At 37.1% G+C, this 22,311-nt stretch overlaps 1 protein-coding gene and 1 non-coding gene across 12 annotated transcripts in view; one reads left to right on the top strand and one right to left on the bottom strand.

Moving 5' to 3' along the window:
* MYO9A (myosin IXA) overlaps positions 1–22,311 on the bottom strand; it is a 271,227-nt gene that overhangs the window by 16,088 nt on the left and 232,828 nt on the right. For 7 of the 11 annotated variants that reach the window (XM_033439985.2, XM_033439988.2, XM_033439992.2 and 4 more), the window contains 6 exons: positions 17,663–17,855; positions 16,069–16,197; positions 15,163–15,268; positions 14,265–14,396; positions 13,227–13,350; positions 11,637–11,690 (listed from right to left, as the gene is read on the bottom strand). In XM_033439985.2, the coding sequence (XP_033295876.2) occupies positions 11,637–11,690; positions 13,227–13,350; positions 14,265–14,396; positions 15,163–15,268; positions 16,069–16,197; positions 17,663–17,855 (738 nt within the window). The remainder of the gene's footprint in view (positions 1–11,636; positions 11,691–13,226; positions 13,351–14,264; positions 14,397–15,162; positions 15,269–16,068; positions 16,198–17,662; positions 17,856–22,311) is intronic. The other 4 variants (XM_033439989.2, XM_033439993.2, XM_004276260.3 and 1 more) reach the window with 1 other exon arrangement.
* TRNAG-UCC (transfer RNA glycine (anticodon UCC)) lies at positions 14,043–14,115 on the top strand. The gene has a single exon. It is a non-coding gene; the product is annotated as a tRNA-Gly (tRNA).

The following is a 22,311-nucleotide window of genomic DNA, read 5'->3' as shown; positions in this document are numbered from 1 at the left end:
ATGAACACAGACATAAAAGTCCTTAACAAAACACTAGCAAACCAAATTCAACAATACATTATAAGGATCATACCATGATCAAGTAGGATTTATCCCAGGGATGCAGGATGGTTCAACACCCACAAATCAATCAATGTGATACACCATATTAACAAACTGAAGAATAAAAATTATGATCATCTCAACAGATGCAGAAAAAACTTTGACAAAATTCAATATCCATTTATGATGAAAACTCTCAACAAAGTGGGTATAGAGAACAAACCTCAACATAATAAATGCCATATATGACAAACCTAACATCACACTCAATGGTGAAAAGCTGAAAGCATTTCCTCTAAGATCAGAAACAAAGATGCCCACTCTCATCACTTTTATTTAACACAGTATTGAAGTTGTAGCCACAGTAATCAGACAAGAAAAATAAAAGGAATACAAATTGCAAAGGAGGAAGTAAAACTGTCACTGTTTGCAGATGACATGATACCATACATATAAAAAAATCCTAAAGATACCACTGAAAAAATATGAGAATAAATTAATTGACTAAAGTTTCAGGATACAAAATTAATATACAGAAATCTGATGTGTTTCTATACACTAAAAATGAACCATCAGAAAGAGGAATTAAGAAAACAATTCTATTTACAACTGCATCAAAAAGAAGAAAATACCTAGGAATAAATCTAACCAAGGAGATAAAAGACCTGTACTTGGAAAACTAAAAGACACCAATGAAAGAAACTGAAGATGATACAAACAAATAGAAAGATATACCATGTTCATGGATTGAAAGAATTAATACTGTTAAAATCACAAATACTACCCAAGGCAATCTACAGATTAAATGTAATCCCTATCAAAACACCAATGGCATTTTTCACAGAACTAGAACAAATAATTCCAAAATGTGTATGGAAACACAGAAGACACCAAATAGCCAAACCAATCTTGAGAAAGAACAACAAAACTAGAGGTATCACATGTCCTGATTTCAAAATATACTGAAAAGCTACAGTAATCAAAACAGTATGGTACTGGAACAAAAACAGACACATAGATCACTGGAACAGAAACCAGAGTGTCCAGAAATAAACCCACGCTTATATGGTTAATTAATCTACAACAAAGGAGGCAAGAATATACAAGGGGAAAAGACAGCTTCTTCAACAAATGGTGTTGGGACAACTGAACAGCTACATGCAAAAGAATCAAACTGGATTACTTTCTCATACCATATACAAAAATAAACACAAAATGCATTTAAGACTTAAATTTAAGACCTGAAACCATAAAACTCCTAGAAGAAAACACAGGCAGTATGCTCTTTGACATTGGTGTTAGCAATATTTTTTTGGATATGTCTCCTTAGTCAAGTGAAAAAAAAGCAAAAATAAACAAATGGGACTATATCAAACTAAAAAGCTTCTGCACAGTGAAGGAAGTTATCAACAAAATGAAAAGGCAGCCTACTGAACAGGAAAATATATTTGCAAATGATATATCTAACAAGGGGTTAATATCCAAAAATATACAAAGAACTCATACAACTCAACTTCAAAATGACAAACAACCCAATTAAAAAATGAGCAGAGCACCTCAATAGACATTTTTCCAAAGACAACATACAGATGGCCAACAGACACATGAAAAGATGTTCAACATCACTATCATCAAGGAAATGCAAATCAAAACCACAATGAGATATCAACTCACACCTGTCAGAATGGCTATTATCAAAAAGACAGCAGGTAAGTGTTGGTGAGGATGTGGAGAAAAGGGAACTCCTGTGCACTGTTGGTGGGAATGTAAATTGGTACATGAAAGATTGTATGAAGGATCCTCAAAAAATTAAAAATAGAACTATCATATGATCTAACAATTCCACTCCTGGATATTTATCCAGATAAAACAAAAACACTAATTTGAAAAGATATATACACCCCTATGTTCACTGCAGCATTATCTACAATAGCCCACATATGAAAGCAACCTAAGTATCCAATGATAGATGACTGGATAAAGAAGATGAAGTATATATTATATGTATGCATGTATGTGTATACACACATACATACACACATAATGGAATATTAATCATAAAAAAAGAATGAAATCCTGTCATTAGCAACAACATGGATGGACCTAGATTATGCTACGTGAAATATGTCAAACACAGAAAGACAAGTAATGCATGATTTCACTTATATGTGGAATCTAAAAAAACAAACAAACATAACAAAACAGAAACAGATTAATAGATACAAAGAACTGGTGGTTGCCAAAGAGAAGGGGGGTAGGGGGATGAGTTAAATAGGTGAGGGAGATTAAAAGGTACAAACTTCCAGTTATAAAGTACATAAGTCATGTGGATGTAACGTACAGCATAGGGAATATAGCCAATAATATTGTAATAACTTTCTATGGTGACAGATGGTAATCAGACTTATTGTGGTGATCATTTTGTAATGTATAAAAATATCAAATCAGTATACTGTACACTTGAATATTGTAAATCAATTATACTTCAAATAAAAAATAAAGTATAATGGGAGGATGTGTGTAGGTTATATGCAAATACTATTCCATTTTTTTTTAAACAGGAACTTTATTTTATTTTGTTTGTTTATTTTTGGCTGTGTTGGGTCTTCACTGCTGCGTGGGCTTTCTCTAGTTGAAACAAGCGGGGGCTACTCTTCGTTGTGGTTCACAGGCTTCTCATTGCAGTGGCTTCTCTTGTTGTGGAGCACAGGCTCTAGGCATGTGGGCTTCGGTAGTTGTGGCACATAGGCTCAGTAGCTGTGGCTCATGGGCTCTAGAGCTCAGGCTCAATAGCTGTGGTGCATGGGCTTAGTTGCTCCGCGGCATGTGGGATCTTCCCAGATCAGGGCTCGAACCTGTGTCCCCTGCACTGGCAGGCGGATTCTTAACCACTGCGCCACCAGGGAAGCCCTTTGCCATTTTACATAATGAACTTGAGCATCCTAGAAATTTGGTATCTTTGGGGCGGGGGTTCTGAAACCCCTATCATAGTATTCCCTGTGGATACTGAGAGATGACTATACTCCTAGCACTTTTATTTTTAAATTTTTAGTCTTTAATTTAGATCAACATTTTAATTTTTCTTGTTTTTTCTCCACATGACTATCCTTTTTTCCTTCACCATTTATTGACTAGTATACCTCTGAAATGTCACTCACTTTAACGTTTATGATCCTTTCTTTTTCTTTTTTAAGGATTTTCTTAGTTTTCCTGCTTCCTTATTTTCTTATTATCAATTTTAGTAGCATCTTGTCAAGGTCCCCCCAAATATTCTTTTGTTGTTTTTATTGACATCACATCTTGTTGGTAAAATGTTACAAAACTCTTTCCTTGTCTATGAGAATTTGATCTTTGGTCCATGTTCTAGCTCAGGACCCTGGAAACCTGATAAAGGTAGCATGTAAATGATGTTACTAGACAACATTGTCTCTGGCAAAAATTACCGATTGGCATCTGAAGAAGGAATGATAAATTATAAATATCTAGTTGAAACCCATATATTTAGACTCTTTGAGTGTGGAGTCTGCTGTAATTAGACATATCCCTTGCAGGGACCCAGGAAACCATGTCTGGAATTTTATGAAAGATACTGACTCCTGTGGAGGCATGAAACTTCTAAGGCAGAACAGATCTGCAACCACTAAATGTGGACCCCTTTTTCCTTGCACTTGAGCTGTGACTTGAGAGACTAAAGATATAGCTAACACCCTGATGGTGGCGTGGCAGCATGACTCGCTACAACGACTCTGGCATAAAAGGAAGACCTTATGTTGTCTGCTGGCATGCTGTGCTTCCTGTCCCATATTCTTCTACATGATTCTGATGCCAAGTGTAGCTCACGGTAGTCTTATGAGTCTGAAAGTTTAGGTGAGTCTCAACAGATCCTCTCTCCATCCTACTGGGTGTTAGAACAATAAATGAATAGATGAATTTAGGAAGAACTGACATCTTTATATATTCAGTCTTCCTTTCCAAATGCATTTATTTGTTCAAATCTTCTTTTGTAATTCTTGGGGTTTAAGACTCTGTCTGTATAAATCTTCCACATTTCTTGTTCTACATTTCTTAAGTATATTCTTTGGTATTTTATGTTGCTGTTTTGAGTGCATGCTAATAAAAATGGGCATTTTTCTTCCATTATATCATCCAATGGGTAGTACATATCAAAGTTATCAATGGTACTCAGATACCCTATAATTTTAATTAGTTTTTAAGTTGATTTTCTTGAGTTTTGCATATATACAATCATAATGAAAATAGTGATAATTCTACTTCTTCTTATAAGTTTTATACCTCTGATTCCTTTTTATTACCCAATTGCATTAGATAGTACCTCCAGATCAAGGGCAAATAACAATGAGGATAATGGACATTCTTGCCTTTTCCCAGTTTTAATTAGAAAGCTTCCAATGTTTCTCCATTAAGCAAGATACTGGTTTGGGGGATATAACAGATATATTTTATCATGCTAAGGAATTATAGATATATCCCTATTTTAATAAGAATTTAAAAAATAATACCTGTATAATTATATCAAATGCCCCTTAAATATCTATGAGGATAATATTATATTTTTCCTACAGATCAATTAACATGGTGAATTATGCTAATCGAATCATTCTTGCATTCCTGGGTTAAATCACACTTAGTCAAAGTTTATGTTTATGGGCCACTGAGCTATGCTTGCTAATATTTTAACTTGGGATTTGGGGATTAATATTGACAGATGAGGCAGTTCTGAATTTATATATCAAGTGTTTTATTGATATACACATATGTGTATACATATGTGTGTAAATATATATATATCTCAGTGTATCAAGTCCTGTTCTGTGGCTTTACAAGTATAAACTCATTTAATCCTGTGAGTCTGGTACTATTAACTCCAGTTTATACATGAGAAAACTGAGGCATGGAGATTAAATGACTTGCCCATGTCACAATAGCTAGTAATCTGGTGCTAGGATTTAAACACAAAAGTTTAGTCCAGAGCCCATCCTGTACTCTGCTGCCTTTAATACTTTCATGTAAAATTTTTGTTAGTTTTTCTTTTTCGGGCAGGGTGTTAAAAAGTACCAATGTTACACTCTTTTCATAAAAAAAGACCTTTTCCCTCTCAGCTCTGGAACAGATTAAATTGTATTGTTATGTTTTTAAAGGGTTGGTAAAATTCCTCTGTGAAACTTTATGTCCAGTGTTTTTAAAAGAGGAAACTCTTAGACAATCTTTGATGGCCTCTCAAGGCCTAAAAAGATCAAATCCAAACTACTAGTCCTGGAATTTAAGAACCCAAAAACTTATTTGCTAATTCATTATATCTTATCACTCTTCCCTTCCTTCATTCTTACCAAGAAATCTTACATTCTAGCCATTGAAGTTTATTCAGTGTTCTCAGGTATTAAGTCATCTAGCTCTCTATGCTTCCCTACAGCTTTCTGAACAGACAAGATGAGATTTAGTAAACTGAACTACAACTATTTATACCTTTGCTTACTAGACTGTTAATTTATCTAAAGAAGAGACCTTGTCATTTCTATACCTCCAGCACCTAGCACAAGTGCCTAAAACACAACAGAACTGCTACATTTTTGTTGAAAAAATGAATGAGAATAAATGAAAATGAATCAATAAGTGGGGCTAGGAAGACAGGTCTCATCTGCAGAAGAGAATGGGAAGGAAAAAAAGATGTGTCTAAAGTGTAGTCTAAAATGAGAAGTACCTCTGAAGAAACATAGATGGAACGTAGTCTCATTTTTATTTAGTAAAACTGTAAGTTTAAAAATATCAAATGGATTTACAATGCTGAATTGAATTCATGTTTTAACTCTACAAAAATCTTCCTAAAATAATAAAAGAAGGGCTTCCCTGGTGGCGCAGTGGTTGAGAGTCCGCCTGCCGATGCAGGGGACACGGGTTCGTGCCCTGGTCTGGGAAGATCCCACATGCCGCGGAGCGGCTGGGCTCGTGAGCCATGGCCGCTGAGCCTGTGCGCCCGGAGCCTGTGCTCCGCAACGGGAGAGGCCACAGCGGAGAGAGGCCGGCGTACCGCAAAAAAATAAATAAATTAAATAAATAAATAATAATAAAAGAAACATAAAACTATGAATACCATAGGACTGTCATAACTTCACTACATATACATAAGGAAAAGTTCAAGGGAAATATAAGTATTCTAAAATATTAATAGAAAACTGTGATTTTCTTCCTGCTTTTTGCACTTTACCCACAGTGAGCACGAAACAAGTATGTAAATGTGTCTTTTATGTAGAAACACAAGATCTTAGATTTATCAAATGCCTAATTTTAAAAGATATTATATACTGTAAGAGAAAGAAATAATTCCAGTCATTTGAAAATGATAAATATAAAATAGTTTATCTTCCAAGTTCTGTGAGAAAACAGCTTCTTTAAAAGCACTGAGTACATCATTATACAAAAAGAGCTAGTATTAAGTTTCAAATCTGAATTTTTTAAAAAAGGAGATAAAAGAGTGAAATGAAAATATTTAACAATCGATTTTTAGGATACAACTGGTAGATCTAGCAGCAAAAATTGCATAGGGAGCCACCATCATTTATGCTTGTCTAGTATTCTGTACTTTTTACTCTCTAAACTCTCAACCCACCTGGCTCACTCACTCTGCTGTTTGTAAATCTTCACCTTCTCTTCTCTCACATATAATCCTGTCATCCCAAGATCACAGAATCCTTACATTTCCTTACTTCCTAACTTCTGCCTTTTATTCCCCCAAACCTAATTTTCAGGCCTCTTGAAGAGCGTCACGTCCCCTTGCCAGATATTACTGTAGTTCTTCCACTCCTATGGAATTCTATCTACAAGAATTCCCTACATAACTTTTCTTCCCATTTGTCCACATCTGAGAGAGATGATTTCAAGGCTTCAAAAGAGATGCTTCTTTCACAATTCACAAAAAGGAGCACAAATACTGTTGTCCTTTTGCCTACTCTCCCAGAGGTCCTGTGCCTAATCCTCCTCATCATTGGCGCTGCATGTTTCCTGCATGTGGATCTTCAAGTAATGCCTCTTGCTTACCATCATGATCTTTGAAAGAGGGTTCCGGAGGAATAGAAAAAGCAAGGGTCTTCTGTTGTGGTGTTATCAAAGAGAACACTACACGTTCTTATTACAAGAAAAAATTATTAACTGTATGTGGTGATGAATGTTAGCTAAGCGTATTATGATAATCACTTCACAATATATACATATATCAAATCATTGTGCTATACCTAAAACTAAGAATGTTATATGTCAATTATATCTTGAAAAAAAAAAAGATTAATACTACAAAAATACTTTCTGGTCAGTACCAGAAACAGTAAGAACACTTCTATATTCTCAGAAAATCTTCATTCTCTGGTTCTGATTCTTATTATGTCAAGTCACCTGAATGTGAACAGTAGACTTAGACAGCATGCACTAACATAAGGAAATGACAGGACCCTTTGCTAGAATCAAGTCCACACTTGGAATATCTTTTTCTTTTGGAGCTCTTCAAAGCTGCCACATTTCAATTGATTCTTAACTTTCCAATTATTAATACTTAACTTCTGGAAGGGCATTTCTTGCTTCTTTTGGTGTTCTCAGTTGCATAGCTTACCCCCACAGATCCACAATGATACAGAATTGCAGGTATGCAAATTTCTAACAGAGACATGCAGGTAAGTTCTTCAATAAGCCTAGATGACGCAAAATTTGTAAGTACTGCCAACCACTATGAGCGCCGCAAGAAAATCCTGAAAAGACTTAGAGCAATTTTAAAATTCCAAACTGAGTACATAAAATAGCAACTGATACTATTTTTAAAAATTAGAATGTTGTTTTTAAAATGCTTTTTTTAGAACCCCTGTTCAACTAGACTCATCATGAAGAAAGCACTCCACATTAAAGTTTTGGAAGTACTGCACATTATATGCTAAACTTTGTTTGGCTATGAAAACCTTTGTGTGTAACATCTTTCAAGAGGATAATTTGTGAGGGTTCTATAGATTAGTAAACTTTATTTCAAATTATATTCTTCATATTATATTATCTTAAATAATACTAAATCAATACTTATGCTTAGAATTATAACAAAAATAAGTTACAAAAAAAACCTATTTGTTATAGAAGAGGCATAACTGGATGGACTGTGAGCATATCATATTCTGAAATCCTACTCTGGGAATAGCCTAGAGTCAAAGATTATGCTCCATAAATCTAATTCTGTGGAAAGTACATGGTAGCAGAAACATATTTTCAAAATGACATGATCAGGATTCAACCTATTATAGTGATGGCAAATATGATTACTTACAAGTCAAGAGTCTCCTAACTGATATATGGCTGCCAGTCTTGCCCATCTCTAATACATTCTTCTTTAGAATGCTACCAGCTATTTTTCTAAAAGAAATGATGGTGACATTCCCCTACTTCAAAACCTTTCCATAGCTCCCAAGTGCTTCAAAACGGGAAAATTCAAAATTCTCTTTTTTTTGTGTGGTACGCGGGCCTCTCACTGTTGTGGCCTCTCCCATTGCGGAGCACAGGCTCCGGACGCGCAGGCTCAGCAGCCATGGCTCATGGGCCCAGCCGCTCCGTGGCATGTGGGATCTTCCCAGACCGGGGCACGAACCCGTGTCCCCTGCATCGGCAGGTGGACTCTCAACCACTGCGCCACCAGGGAAGCCCCAAAATTCTTAATGCTGCACATCTGGTTCCAGTCTACCTTCCCAAACTCTTCTGCCACTTCCACACCACCTGACCAGCTCAAGCTACACAAGGCAGTCATTATTCACAGATATCTGTTTCGTGCTTCTTTGCCTCTGGAATTGTCATTCCCCTGTCTTCTCACCATTTGTTAAATTACTACTCATCTTTCAACACCCAACCCAAATGACTTTTCACATTGGCAATAATATAACATACTTTTTGAAAATTCATTTCACTCTTCATTTCAGCAAAGTCACCATTGTATTTAATTATGGAATAGCAATTTTTTTCATCTATGAAGACCTGAATACTATTGACTTTGATTAGTTTATTTGTAGTGAATATCCTAAAACTCACTGCTCTCTCCTAGATTCAATTCTTAGATTCAATCCCTTAGATGCTGAATGAATACCAAATACGTCCTAGACACGGTCTTGTTCTTAAGTCTGGGACTAACACCTTTTCTACAGCTAGAGATGCATATGCAATAGGATGTTAAGTGGGATTTTTCCTCTTGTTGCAAACTTGTGGCTAAGATCCAAAGCTGAGGATAATTAAGCAGCCCTTCTTCTAGCTTTAAGGAGCCAAGAGTAGTTGGTACCAGCTTCTCCTCTCAGGGCTTACGGAGAGTTTCATTTTTTTAAATCAATACTGTGATCAATATTCTAACACCTTTCCCTCAATGTAAATCTAAAAAGGCTAAAAAGAAAGAGGGGTTATTGGAATTTCAGGGAAACACAGAGTTTATGAAAAGAGGATATTCCCTCCCCTCTTACAGGAAAACGGCAGTGTCATCACTGAATCCAGAAGGTAAGAATCAAGGTTTGAGTTCATCTAAAAGAAAGGGAAACTGGTATTTCATTCCATTAGGTTGTCTGTATAGGCAAAAGACTTACTGATTTGCAACTCTGTTATATGCACAGGGGAAAAGAGAAGTGGGGAAAGAGTGTGGTGGGAAGAGTCAGATAGAGAGGTAGGCAAGACTTACCCACCTTGAGTTCTTGGGAACCAAGAGGTATGAAAAATGTAACCTTTCCCCCAGTGTGCTTGTAGGCCCTAGAACTGGCCATGGGAGGTAGATCTGATTGGGTAACGTCTTGAGGCAAAAAAAAGACATACATATCAGAGTCGCACAGTATGAATGCCATCCGTCAGGTTTAGCCAGAAGGTGTAACCAAAGCAAGGGACTGCCAATGCCTATAGCCTCCTGCTCACTGTCAGCAGGGTCAATTGGAGATACCACTTATCTTCATTTAGCCTACTGACAATGAGTTTGAATAGTAGTGCTGAACAACCAAGAATATTGTCACCTCAATACTGGCATATCACGTAGAATTCTGCCTTTCCTATATCACTCCTCTCAGTTTCAACACCAGAGGAAGAAACAGCACAAGAAAGAGGGTGGGCAGGGACTTCCTTGGTGGTGCAGTGGTTAAGAATCTGCCTGCCAAGGCAGGGGACACAGGTTTGAGCCCTGGTCCAGGAAGATCCCACATGCCATGGAGCAACTGAGCCCGTGTACCACAACTACTGAGCCTGTGCTCTAGAGCCCGTGAGCCACAATTACTGAGCCTGTGCTCTGGAGCCTGCGAGCCACAACTACTGAGCCCATGTGCCACAACTACTGAATGAAGCCTGCGTGCCTAGAGCCCGTACTCTGCAACAAAGACAAGCCACCACAATGAGAAGCCTGCGCACCACAACAAAGAGTAGTCCCCACTCGCCACAACTAGAGAAAGCCCACACGCAGCAATGAAGACCCAACGCAGCCAAAATATAAATAAATAAATAAAAAATTTAAAAGAACAAAAACAAAACAAACAACTCTTGGAGTCAGGTATGTTCTGGAATTTCGAAATTAAAAAAAAAAAAACAAGGAAAAAAGGAGGGAGGGCAGAAGTGTGTGACAAAAAGAACTTACTCACTCACCCCCAAAGTTTTCAGCCCCAGATTAAGGTCTAGTCTATCCTGGAAGAAAGTGATGAGTACTGGATCAAGCCTGTGGCTGATGGTATAATATGAAGATATAATATGAAGAGAACTAAGTCTTAAATACCGGACTAAGACTAGAGCATTTAAAAATTATGGAATAGTCAAAAGATGCTGTTAAGGTAGTTGATATCCAGTAGAAAAGGGGATTTTGACATGGTAGAGTTGGAAGGCAGTTACTAGATAAAAAGCAAAACTGACTGACATTTATATCCCAGCAAATTGACATCCTTAATGAACTGGTTACACACAGATGGATAGTCTTTGCAATTAGTTTCTGTATATATTGGTGTTCCATCTCTCCATTCTTTTTTTTATATGAAATCCTGGTATGAGATCTATTATACTATTATTATTTAAGTCTAGAACCAGTCCATCAATTTGCTCACTACTACTTGCAGCACTGTCTAAAAAATGCTGAGTAGATAACAGTCATACTTCTATGTCTAGGAAGACACCATCAAAGTCACAGATAGAAATGGGCAAATAAGCATTTCTAATGATGGAGGATGCTAAAAACAGTAATAGGTTTTTATGTAATAAAGGAAGAGACTGATGAGAACAAAGCTCACAGAGCAGAAATTTATTTGATACCTTAATGCTTTCAATGTTCACCTTTCAATGATCCAACCAAAGAAGAAATCCACAAAGAGGAAAAACCAGTATATTATAAATGGACATTGTTCAACTGCATGACACGGAGGAAAGAAAATAAAGGTTCTAAAGAAAGAGAGTAAGAGAAAAGCAAGTGAAGGCTGATCAGGAAGTGGGACCTGAATTGGGGCTGCACATGGAGGGTGGACAGGCATGGATGATAGACAGAGCAGAACAACTCCTGGATGGATGAGAGACAATAATGTAAAGTGGCTGTGACACATTGCAATATTAATACATACCGAGACTGAATTGCGGGTAATGCTCATAAATCTAACTGCAATTAGTACAGGTTTCTGGATTAGGAAGGACATGAAAAGGAAAGCAGAAGGTTAGAATGTACATGTCATTGCCCCATTAAAGAGGTTTAATCTTTCAATGGAATGAATATATCTGTCTTCCGCAGCAACAGCAAAAAAGCACAGCTTGTCTACCTGCTTTGAAAAGTAGCCTTATAGTAAAAGGTCTCTTCCTGTCTTCCCTGGATGGGCACTGCTAACTTGGGCCTCTCAGAACTGAGTTCATAAAAATTCATACTACAGAAAGGGTTTTTTTTTTTTTTTTTTGCGATACGTGGGCCTCTCACTGTTGTGACCTCTTCCGTTGCGGAGCACAGGCTCCGGACACGCAGGCCCAGTGGCCATGGCTCATGGGCCCAGCCGCTCCACGGCATGTGGGATCTTCCTGGACCGGGGCACGAACCCGTGTCCCCTGCATCGGCAGGCGGACTCTCAACCACTGCGCCACCAGGGAAGCCCAGGGTTTCACCTTTAAATGGGGTTTCTGTTTTCATTTCCTGGAGAAAAGATTCAGAACGTGTTCTGTGATGAGCTTTATTTAATACCTTTACTGACTGGAGAAATTCTGTGTTTATGTTTGTTTTTAGAGAACACCCTTCATTAACTTAATCTACAGACATTTGTTGTGCACTTGTCCTGTGCCAGGCAGTTTAATAGTAAAGGAAGAAATGGAGTTACTTTAATGCTAACCTAAGTATAAACTACCAAGTATAGAGGAAGTATTGCTGGGCCTCTGCAAAAACATGGGCACAATGATGGGGAAGCCTGTTTCTCTTTAGAGATTTACTGGGGATCTGATTGGGTGTTCACTAATACAGTTTTGTTTTACAATTCAGGGGAAGGGTAGTAAATGGGCAATAATTAAACTTTAATGCAACAATAGGTTTCCAGTTATCTAGACCCTACTGATTATTGGTCAGTGTGAAATGGAGTTGTTTATATATAGGTCACCAGTTACAAAGGAAGATGTTAAACAGACAAATGGGCAAATGGAAGAAATAAATTATCATTTTTGTAAGGCTTTTTTCAAAACCTAGCAATAAACCCTCAAAGAAATCTTTATTTGATAATAGTAGACTCATAGTGGAGTTCTATATTCTATGACTCACATTCTTGCAAGTGAGTAAGTTCTCTACATCCCAGAACTATTGGCAGGACCACGAAAAGTGACATGGTTGAGGTTGGGAACAGACGGTGGAAGAAAGTAGACTCAAAAGTTAGGGTGGGTTACGTTTTCATAGAAAGGACAGGAAAAGAAAACAGGGCAAATTATTAAACCACCAACATTTTACCCAAATACTTGATTTTAAAAATTCTTCATAGTTAACTGTATTCTGTGTATATAACTAAAGACAGCTCAAAGAACAAACATGAGGCATACATAGTACCCTGAGATAAGGTGACTTTTTTTTTTTTCACTTGTTCCATGTGAAAAAGATTCGGAGAATAATCTCTCTCTACATATCATAATATGTACTTAAAATCTGATGAAGGCTCCCATTTCCCCCTGTAATTCCATGTCCTGCATCTTACCATTGATCTACGAATCAGTGACAGCCTGGTCTTTGCCTTATTCTCAGCAAATTCCAGGCTACTGATGTCTTTGAGACGAGCCTTATATTTATTCATTTGTTCCACAACAATCAGCTCCACACAGCTGAAACAGGAAAAGAGAAAACTGTTAAGTGCTGAAGTCAATCAAATAAATTGTCAAATCAAATAAATTGTAGCACCCACAGACTATTTTTCAGCTAAGTGTGGTAGATAGTTGGAGGATAAAAGAAAAATCAACATCCCTTATTTTATGAGCTCAGAGACAGGGTTTATAATGGTGGTTCACAACTTTGGCTGCACTTTAGTATCCATCTGAGGAGCAGTTGTAAGTCCCAATGCCTAGGCCACACCCCCGACCAATTAAATCACTCTCTGGGAACGGGACGCAAACACTAGGCTTTTTTGGGGAAAGCTCCTTTTGCAGAAAAGGTTAAGAATCACCACTCTAGAAGGAAATCAGAGGTCCATGAAAAAAGGGCAAGGTGAAATACAGGAATATTGAAGTATTAAGACCAAAGGGATTCGGAGCCATAAGACTACAGTTAGACTAGATTACAGGAAAACACAAAGTATATGTAATTTGGTAAAATGGTATTTTAAAATACATTTGTAAACTATAATCATTCCTAAAGAAAAGCCAAATTTAAAAAATAAGGCCCTTCAAAACAAATGATGCTTAGTTGAATAGAACCTAAAGGAATTTTTCATCTTCAGCATAAAAAAGCCCAGTGGCACCTAGCAATCTTATTAAAAACATATGAACTTAAAAAAAAAAAAATCATTTGCTAGGGGAACTCCCTGGTGGTCCAGTGGTTAGGACTCTGCACTTCCACTGCAGGGGGCCCTGGTTCGATCCCTGGTCGGGGAACTAAGATCCCTGCAAGACACGCAGCATGGTCAAAAAAAAGAAAAAGGAAAAAAAAAGAAATCATTCACTATGTTTGATATCTGGATAAAGTGACTACACTGACTCAGAAGTCCCTGGGGTCTTGCAGAGGTGATGGTGACTGGCCTTACGTGGTAGTCTTACTGATGTCCTGCACACTTTGTAGTGGGTCGATGGTGTCAGGGCAGCGGAGAATGCAGGGTGCAAATACAATGGCCAAAGCATTAGCAGACATTCGATTAGTGTCTTCCTGTAGAGCAATCCTAAGAAACAAAAAAAACAAGTGAAACTAGGATGAAAAAGGAAAATTGCAGGGAGGTAGGCAGAAGAGATGAGAGAAAGAAGATCAATGACATCAACTGCATAGTACTGGAAAGATGTTCCTATCAGTTGAAGGAAGATACTGTAGACTTTTCCCAAATCTGTTCCTTTGTCTCTGGAAAGTGTACTTTTACTCTGTTCCTTGAAGCAATTCAGGCAAGCAGAGAGCTGATCAAGGAAAACTTTGTGACTCACTGCCCCAGGTCACCGTTACTAGATGAACATGTCTACAGAATGCAGACACTTTAAGGCATTTTCAAACAGTCATATAAGATATTTATCCAAAGAAAAAGGTGGCTTTCTTCCCAACTATTGCTAATATTTACAATCAGAAGAAGAGAGACTACCCCTGAATTGTCTTTTGTCAGTCAATTCCTGAGCTCCGTCTGAACCCTCCTCCTCTGAATTAGGTTATGTCAACAGACACACAGCCTTTCTAGCTCGGGAGTTAAGATAACAGGCTAGGCTACACAGCGCCACCATGAGACTGAGGTGTTACATGGCTCAAACAGGGCAGAGAAGCACCTGCCATGCAATCTAACTCAGCTGAGGATTTCTGCTCCAAGGAATCATAACCACCTGTTTGAGGCATTGACTTTATCAACAGGAAAAAAAAAGATCTGTCAGTTTTTCATACGAAGGAGCTCTTCATTTATTTAAAAGAATCCAAGAGAAACTGTTAAGTGTTCCTTTGTTTCTTGAAGTTACCTGACTAGATGAAAGATGAGGCGTTCCAGTGTATTGAGATGAGTTCGGGAGAGCTGGTCAATCACAGAGTATACACCACGGATTGTCTCTTTCCTCTCCTGAAGGCCTGAAAGCAGTAAGAGCAGCAAATAAGAATGAATATCCTCTCTTATACACTACATATTCCTTCTGGACAGACCCTAGGTAGCAAGGGCGACTGGCTCTAGGGTTGATTTTTAGGAGTTTTAGCTATACCTGTATAGCAGAAGAACAACTCACAGTTACCACTAATCTCCCTTTGCTTGAGTTCTATACTCTCTAAGCAGTCTCATGAGTTTTAATCTATAGCCCAGTAATTCTTGATTACAGCAAGGGGCAAGAGATGCCCTAGTTTTTCAGGCATTTTGTGGCAAACCAATTCCCCATTAAAATTAATCAATTGTTATATAAGTTATAAATCAGTCTTATGGGAATTGAGGAGTCAGGCCTCAGGGCCTAAACACTTGTAGGTAGGCCTTAATCAATATCCTACACATCTGTAGCACTGAAAAACTAAACCAACATGTTAGGCATGGCTTAAAATAGATAGCCAACTTTACACTGAGTTCTTGCCTAGATTCACAATTTAAATGAATATAAATCTATTTAATTTTTAAATTTGTTTATAACCTTAGTCTTTCAATCTCTTTGTAAGAAGCAACTAGGTGACCTGCTCAGAAAGTTTTTAGGACACTGACCTTTTAATGAGTTTCTAAAAAAGTTAACATTTGAATAGGTGAGAGTTCACTGGCAGTTTTGTACTGACTGTATCACTTTTGGATCTATATGAACTAAACCAACTGAGAGGACGGCTAAATAATCTAATATGAAGATGGCATTCCTTTCCCAAGTGCAGGCCTTCCCTGAACCCAGGAAGCCTGTGCTTACCCATAGCTCGAAGAAATTCCTCATAGAGTTCAAAGGTCATGAGTGGATTGGGCAAATCACGAAGCCATTGTTTGAATACACTTGCAATGACGTGTATGTTATAGTCATCTAGGTTTACATTCTCAGCATCTATTCAGAGACAAGAGTTAGATAAGAAAGCCAAAACATGCAGAGAGTCAAATAATTCACCTTAGAAACTATCATGACTGAAAAATGCCTTCATGTTCTTAATCAGACTATCTTCTACAATCTAATTCCATGCTTTGGAACAGTGCTCCTACTGTGGTAAAGGAACAGTTGTTGTTTGTTGGTTGTTTTTCAAATGTCGCGGACTGATAGATGTGTAAAATAAAAGATCACAAGTTTTCATGTCAAGGCACTGTTAAATTGCTATGAATGTTTCTAAATGCTTTTTCTCAATTTCTGTACTTCTCTTGTGGATTGGTCTGTGAACGATACTTCTAGTAGTGATGCTTCAGATGACAAACATAAAAAAGGCTCAAAGGACAGTTTCTAAAAGTCAGACTGATTTTAAGTCATTCTCAGAGATGAAATGACAGTGATAATTGAGCTTAGGAAATGTAAAGAAAATCTTTACTCTGCTTCACTTATAAACTCCCTAGGGTTATACATGAGATGATTGGGATGATATAGGATGAATGATGCCTGTGGGTAGATTCTTGGTGACACAGGGACAAACTTTGCACCTATATGTGATTCAAAAAGATCTATTCCTGGGAATTCCCTGGTGGTCCAGTGGTTAGAACTCCGTGCTTTCACTGCCGAGGGCCCAGGCTCAATCCCTGGACGGGGAACTAAGATCCCACAAGCCATGCAGTGCGACAAAAAAAAAAAAAAATCTATTCCTTTCTAATAGTGGTGAAGAGTAGAAGTTGAACATAAAGCCAAAGTCAAACCTCTGCATACATTCCAGGACTGAGGCTAGAGCTCTACACAGATACATGTTCAGTTCACTACTTATCCATTTAAATAACTATGTCATCAATGTAGGAAGGCAAGAATATGCATCAGAAAGAGCACCACCTGGAGTCAGAATAACAGAGACTAACAGGCAATAGTTTAGATTATGGGTTAAATGCCAGCTTTGTCACTTATTGGTGGTGAGTCTTTGGGCAAGATCCTCTGTAAGCCTCAGTTTCTTCATCTGTAAACAGGGATAATAATCACTGTTTGGGAAGATTAGTACAAAGATCTGTTGTGAAAATTAATACAAAAACATCAGCACAGTGCCCTGCATCTCATCGACAGCTCATTATTCAATTTCCCTGAACCTAAATTTTCTTCTTTGTAAATTAAAGACATGATCTTACCAGACTGTTAAAAAAAGATTAAATGAGATCTGTCTGAAGCACCTAATAATGCCTGTACAAATGATATGCAATGTATGTTTGCTGAATTGACCACATAAAAACAAAGACTCTTTTGAAAGCTACAAATGATAAAACAAGCACCACAGAAAAGACTGCACTCTTCTGGCTGCAAGAAAATGATCAACATGTGATGAAAGCTAAGAGCATAAGATGACCTATTTAAATAAAATTATTTGGTCTTGATTTAGACGGCACTATCTTACCTGTATCTAGACCTTGTCGAAGCTCCTTGATTTTATTAGTTGAACCAGACTTTCGGTAAATACCTTCTGTGTATAATCCATGCATTTCAATGTAGTTTATAAGTTTTTCCACCACCAAAGGAACAGTTCGGTCTTCACTGGTCAAACGGGATAATTCAACCCCAAACTGTCGAGATGATAGCTCTGGATCATACTAAATGGAAAATAATTTTTGTTTCCAAATACATTCAAACATTGTTAAATATGTTTATCCAATTCTTTAAGAGTAACTACTTCTTATTTTCCTCAAGTTTTACAAGCATAGTTATGAAAGCTGGGAGGAAAGGGAATTATGATAAATGCTGAGAGTATAAATATATGAGCTGTTAGTTTCAATCCTCTTCCACTAGGAATCCTCCCGACCCCTGCCAAATAATGGGGCAGAATGGAGGCAGTGGCAACTGATTACTGTTTCCCTTTCTATTAAAAAAATCTCTTCATGTAAAGATGGGATGTGGGCAAAGGAGAAAGGGGATAGACTTTGTATGTTAAACATTCACCAAGTACCATTTGAAAATCTGTTGATTTAACATTAATTAGTTGTCACTAATTTCTGAAGCATAAGAACGCTTCAGTGTTTATGTAAACTTAAGGGAAGTTTAACTGACTATTGATGTCATAGCTAAAGGCAGAGGCATATATTGTCACTATATGAATTAGGTTATTTCATATTTGCAACTAGATTATAGCTGGGAATAGGAATATCACCTTTCTATCTCAGAGGGTTATTGTAAAAATTAAGTTACAGGTGAACATACAAAGCACAGTATCTGGTATATGGCAAATGCTTAATAAATTGTTAAAAGAAATAAAATAATGTTTGCTGCAATAATTAAAACAAAATAACTTTAGCCAATCTTCTTCCTATTACTAGGACACACACATGCACACGTATAATCTATTTATTTAAATGTTATGGCTATCCCTATGGCATTGGGAATGTTAATAGTAAGACTTGTGAAAGCAAAAAAATAAAATTCTTGAAGGTATTAAACAAAAACTTCAAAATAGTTTTATTTGAAACCAACTAATCTAAAGCAAACATGCTATAAAATTTCCATTTCTTGAAATTAAGGGAAAAATTAATTTTACTATTCTCAACTGAGAAAAAGTGAACTCTGAGTCCTTATTGTAAAATCAATATATGTTTTTAGTTATTTTCTTTTTTTCTTCTGCGGGAAGGGGTGGCAGGGTGTCTTTAGTTATTTTCTGTCCGAAGTAATTTCCTTGTATATTTTAAATAAAGTTTTATTGAAGTATGACACATATATTAAAAAGTATATAAATCGTTAAGTGTACAGCTTGACAGACTTAGACAAAATGAATGCACACTTCTTACCAGAACCCAAATCAAGAAATAGAATATAACCAGCAGTTATCTCCCTCTCAAGACCTTCCCAACTACTATGCATTTCACCTTTCACAAATAACCAGTATCTGTATTTCTATAACTACAAATTAGTCTTAACTGCTTTTGAACATTATATTAATGATAACATATAATATGCACTCCATGAGTTAAGTTTCATTTATCCTTGAACTTTATTTATTTTTGAATAATACAGTATGTATTCTTGTTTCTGGCTTCCTTCACTCAACATTATGTTTGTGAGTACCAACAGTTTAATTTCACTGCCATTTTGTATTCCATTATACAAATATACCACAATTTATTTATTCATTCTACAGTTGATGGACATTCAGGTTTCTTTCAGTTTGGGGATACTTCAAATAGTGCTGATATAAATGTTCTTTTGTCTTTTGGCACAGATATCTATGTATATATGTTGGGTATATATCTTAGAGTGGCACTGCTAAGTCATGAGAAATGCTTATGTTCAGGTTTGATAGGTACTGCCAAATAATTTCAAGAGCTGTTAGGTTAACTCAAACTCCTACCAGTAATGTATGAAAGTTCCAATTGCTTTATATCCTTGTTAAGATGTTTTTCATTTTAGCTATTCTAGTGGGTATATACCTCACTATGATTGCAATTTGCATTTCCCTGATGATTAGTGAAGTTGGTCACCTTTTCATAGGTTTATTGGTCATTTGGAAATCCTCTCTTGCGAGGTGCTTGCTTAAATTATGTGCTCATTTTTCCACAGAGTTGACCATCTCTTTCTTACTGACTTGTAGATGCTTTTTAGATATTGTAGATCCAAGCTGCAAACATCTTCTTCCACTCTGTGGTTGATTTTTTTTTCTTTGAATAGTGAGTGCTTTTTGAAATTTATCTAAAACTTTTTTTGTATTTATTGAGATGACCATATTTTTTTCTTTATTAGTTCAATGTGGTGAATTATATCAACTGATTTTTGAATGATTTTTTCAAAAAAACTGATTTTTTCCATAAACCAACTTTGCATTTATGGATTAAAAACCGACTTTATCGGGCTTCCCTGGTGGTGCAGTGGTTGAGAGTCCGCCTGCCGATGCAGGGGACACGGGTTCGTGCCCCGGTCCGGGAAGATCCCACATGCCGTGGAGCGGCTGGGCCTGTGAGCCATGGCCGCTGAGCCTGCGCATCCGGAGCCTGTGCTCCGCAACGGGAGAGGCCACAACAGTGAGAGGCCCGTGTACCGCAAAAAAAAAAAAAAAAAAAAAAAAAAAAAAACCACAACTTTATCATGAAGTCTTTTTTCATCTGTCATTAGCACAGATTCAATGTACTAACATTTTGGTTAAGGCTTTTACATCTAAGCTTATGATACAGCCTGAACTGAAATTTTCCTTTATCCTTTTCATGATTGACTTCAAGGTTTCACCATCTTCATTCCTCAATTTGGGAAAAAGTACTGAAGTATTTACTCTTTACCATTCTCTGGCAGAGTCTGTAAAAGACTGGTGTTGTTTCTTCCTTAAACACTGGGAAATATTCAATGGCAAAACCATCTGGGCCTGAAGATGTCTTTGTGAGAAGCTTTTTCAATTACAGATCCTATTTTAATAGATATAACTCTTTAGATTTTCTATTTTTCCTTGACTTAGTTTAACTTAGTTGTGTTTTTGTGGGAATTTGCCCAATTAATCTAAAATGTCAAATTTATTAGCATCAAGGTGCCCATAATAGCCTTTTATTTTCCTTTTAATGTTTGCAGTATCTGTGGTGTATGTTTTTCTTCTTGTGAATGATTTGGTTTTTTAAAAATTCTCTTTATTGATCACTCTTGCTACGAGTTTATGCATTGTCTTTTCAAAGAACTAAAAGTTAGCTTTGTAGCTTTTTATCTTTTGTATAGATGTTTTTCATTTCATTTATTTATCTTTATTATTTTCTTTCTATTGCCTTTGGGTTTAATTTGCTGGGTTTTCTTTTCCTACCTTCAACAGATGGAAGTTTACATAATTTCTATCCTTGTATCCTTTCTAATGTGTATTATAATGTATTGTACATTAATATATTATTAATGTATATTTATACTTAAAGCTATAAATATTCCTCTAATCACAAATTTAGCTATACCCACACTTTTGTTGTGTCATATTTTCCTCATCATTTCGTTCAAAATATTTTTCCATTTTCATTTGAGGATTGTCTAGTTATCTTTATGTTGATTTACAGCTTAATTTTATTCTGGTTAAAGAATATACTCTCAAAATATTCAATCCTCTGAAATCTGTAGGGACTTGCTTAATGGCCCAACATATGATCAATTTTGTCAAATGTTCCATGTGCAGTTGAAAAGACTGTGTATTCAGGCAGTTGTAAGATGCAGGGTTCAATACACATCAAGTAGATAAGATTTTTTTTTTTTTTTTTTGCGGTACGTGGGCCTCTCACTGTTGTGGCCTCTCCCATTGTGGAGCACAGGCTCCGGACGCGTAGGCTCAGTGGCCATGGCTCACGGGCCCAGCCGCTCCGCGGCATGTGGGATCTTCCCGGACTGGGGCACGAACCTGTGTCCCCTGCAACGGCAGGTGGACTCTCAACCACTGCGCCACCGGGGAAGCCCCAAGTAGGTAAGATTTTTAAGTGTGTTTTTTTTTTTTTCTTGCGGTACGCGGGCCTCTCACTGTTGTGGCCTCTCCCGTTGTGGATCACAGACTCCGGACACGCAGGCCCAGTGGCCATGGCTCACGGGTAAAGCCGCTCCACGGCATGTGGAATCCTCCCGGACCGGGGCACAAACCCGTGTCCCCTGCATCAGCAGGCGGACTCTCAACCACTGTGCCACTAGGGAAGCCCCTTAAGTGTGTTTTTTAAATCAGTTGCATCCTTACTGAATTTTTGTCTTCCAGGTATTGAAGCTATAATGATAGACTCTTCTAAAGTTAGAATTTTTATAGCTCCCTAATGGCTTGACCATTTCATCATTATGAAACACCTTTACCTGAAGTAATGTTTGTCGTCCTAAAGTACATTTTAGTATTATTACAGCTACACCACTTTTCTATTGGTTAGTCTCTGCATGCTATATCTATCTATCCTTTTGCTTTCAACCTTCTGTACTTTTTTTAAACATATTTAAGTATGTTTCTTGTAAATAGCATATCATTGAGATTTTTCAGTTGGTTTTATCGTAGTCTTTTTAAAAAATCATTTATTTATTCTGGCTGCGCCAGGTCTTAGTTGCAGCACATGGGATCTTCGTTGCGGAATGCGGGAT

This window comes from Orcinus orca, chromosome 2 (genome assembly GCF_937001465.1).
Source record: "Orcinus orca chromosome 2, mOrcOrc1.1, whole genome shotgun sequence".
Lineage (NCBI taxonomy): Eukaryota > Metazoa > Chordata > Mammalia > Artiodactyla > Delphinidae > Orcinus > Orcinus orca.
The sequence above is the reverse complement of the archived record's forward strand: the minus strand, read 5'-3'. Positions and strand labels throughout refer to the sequence as shown.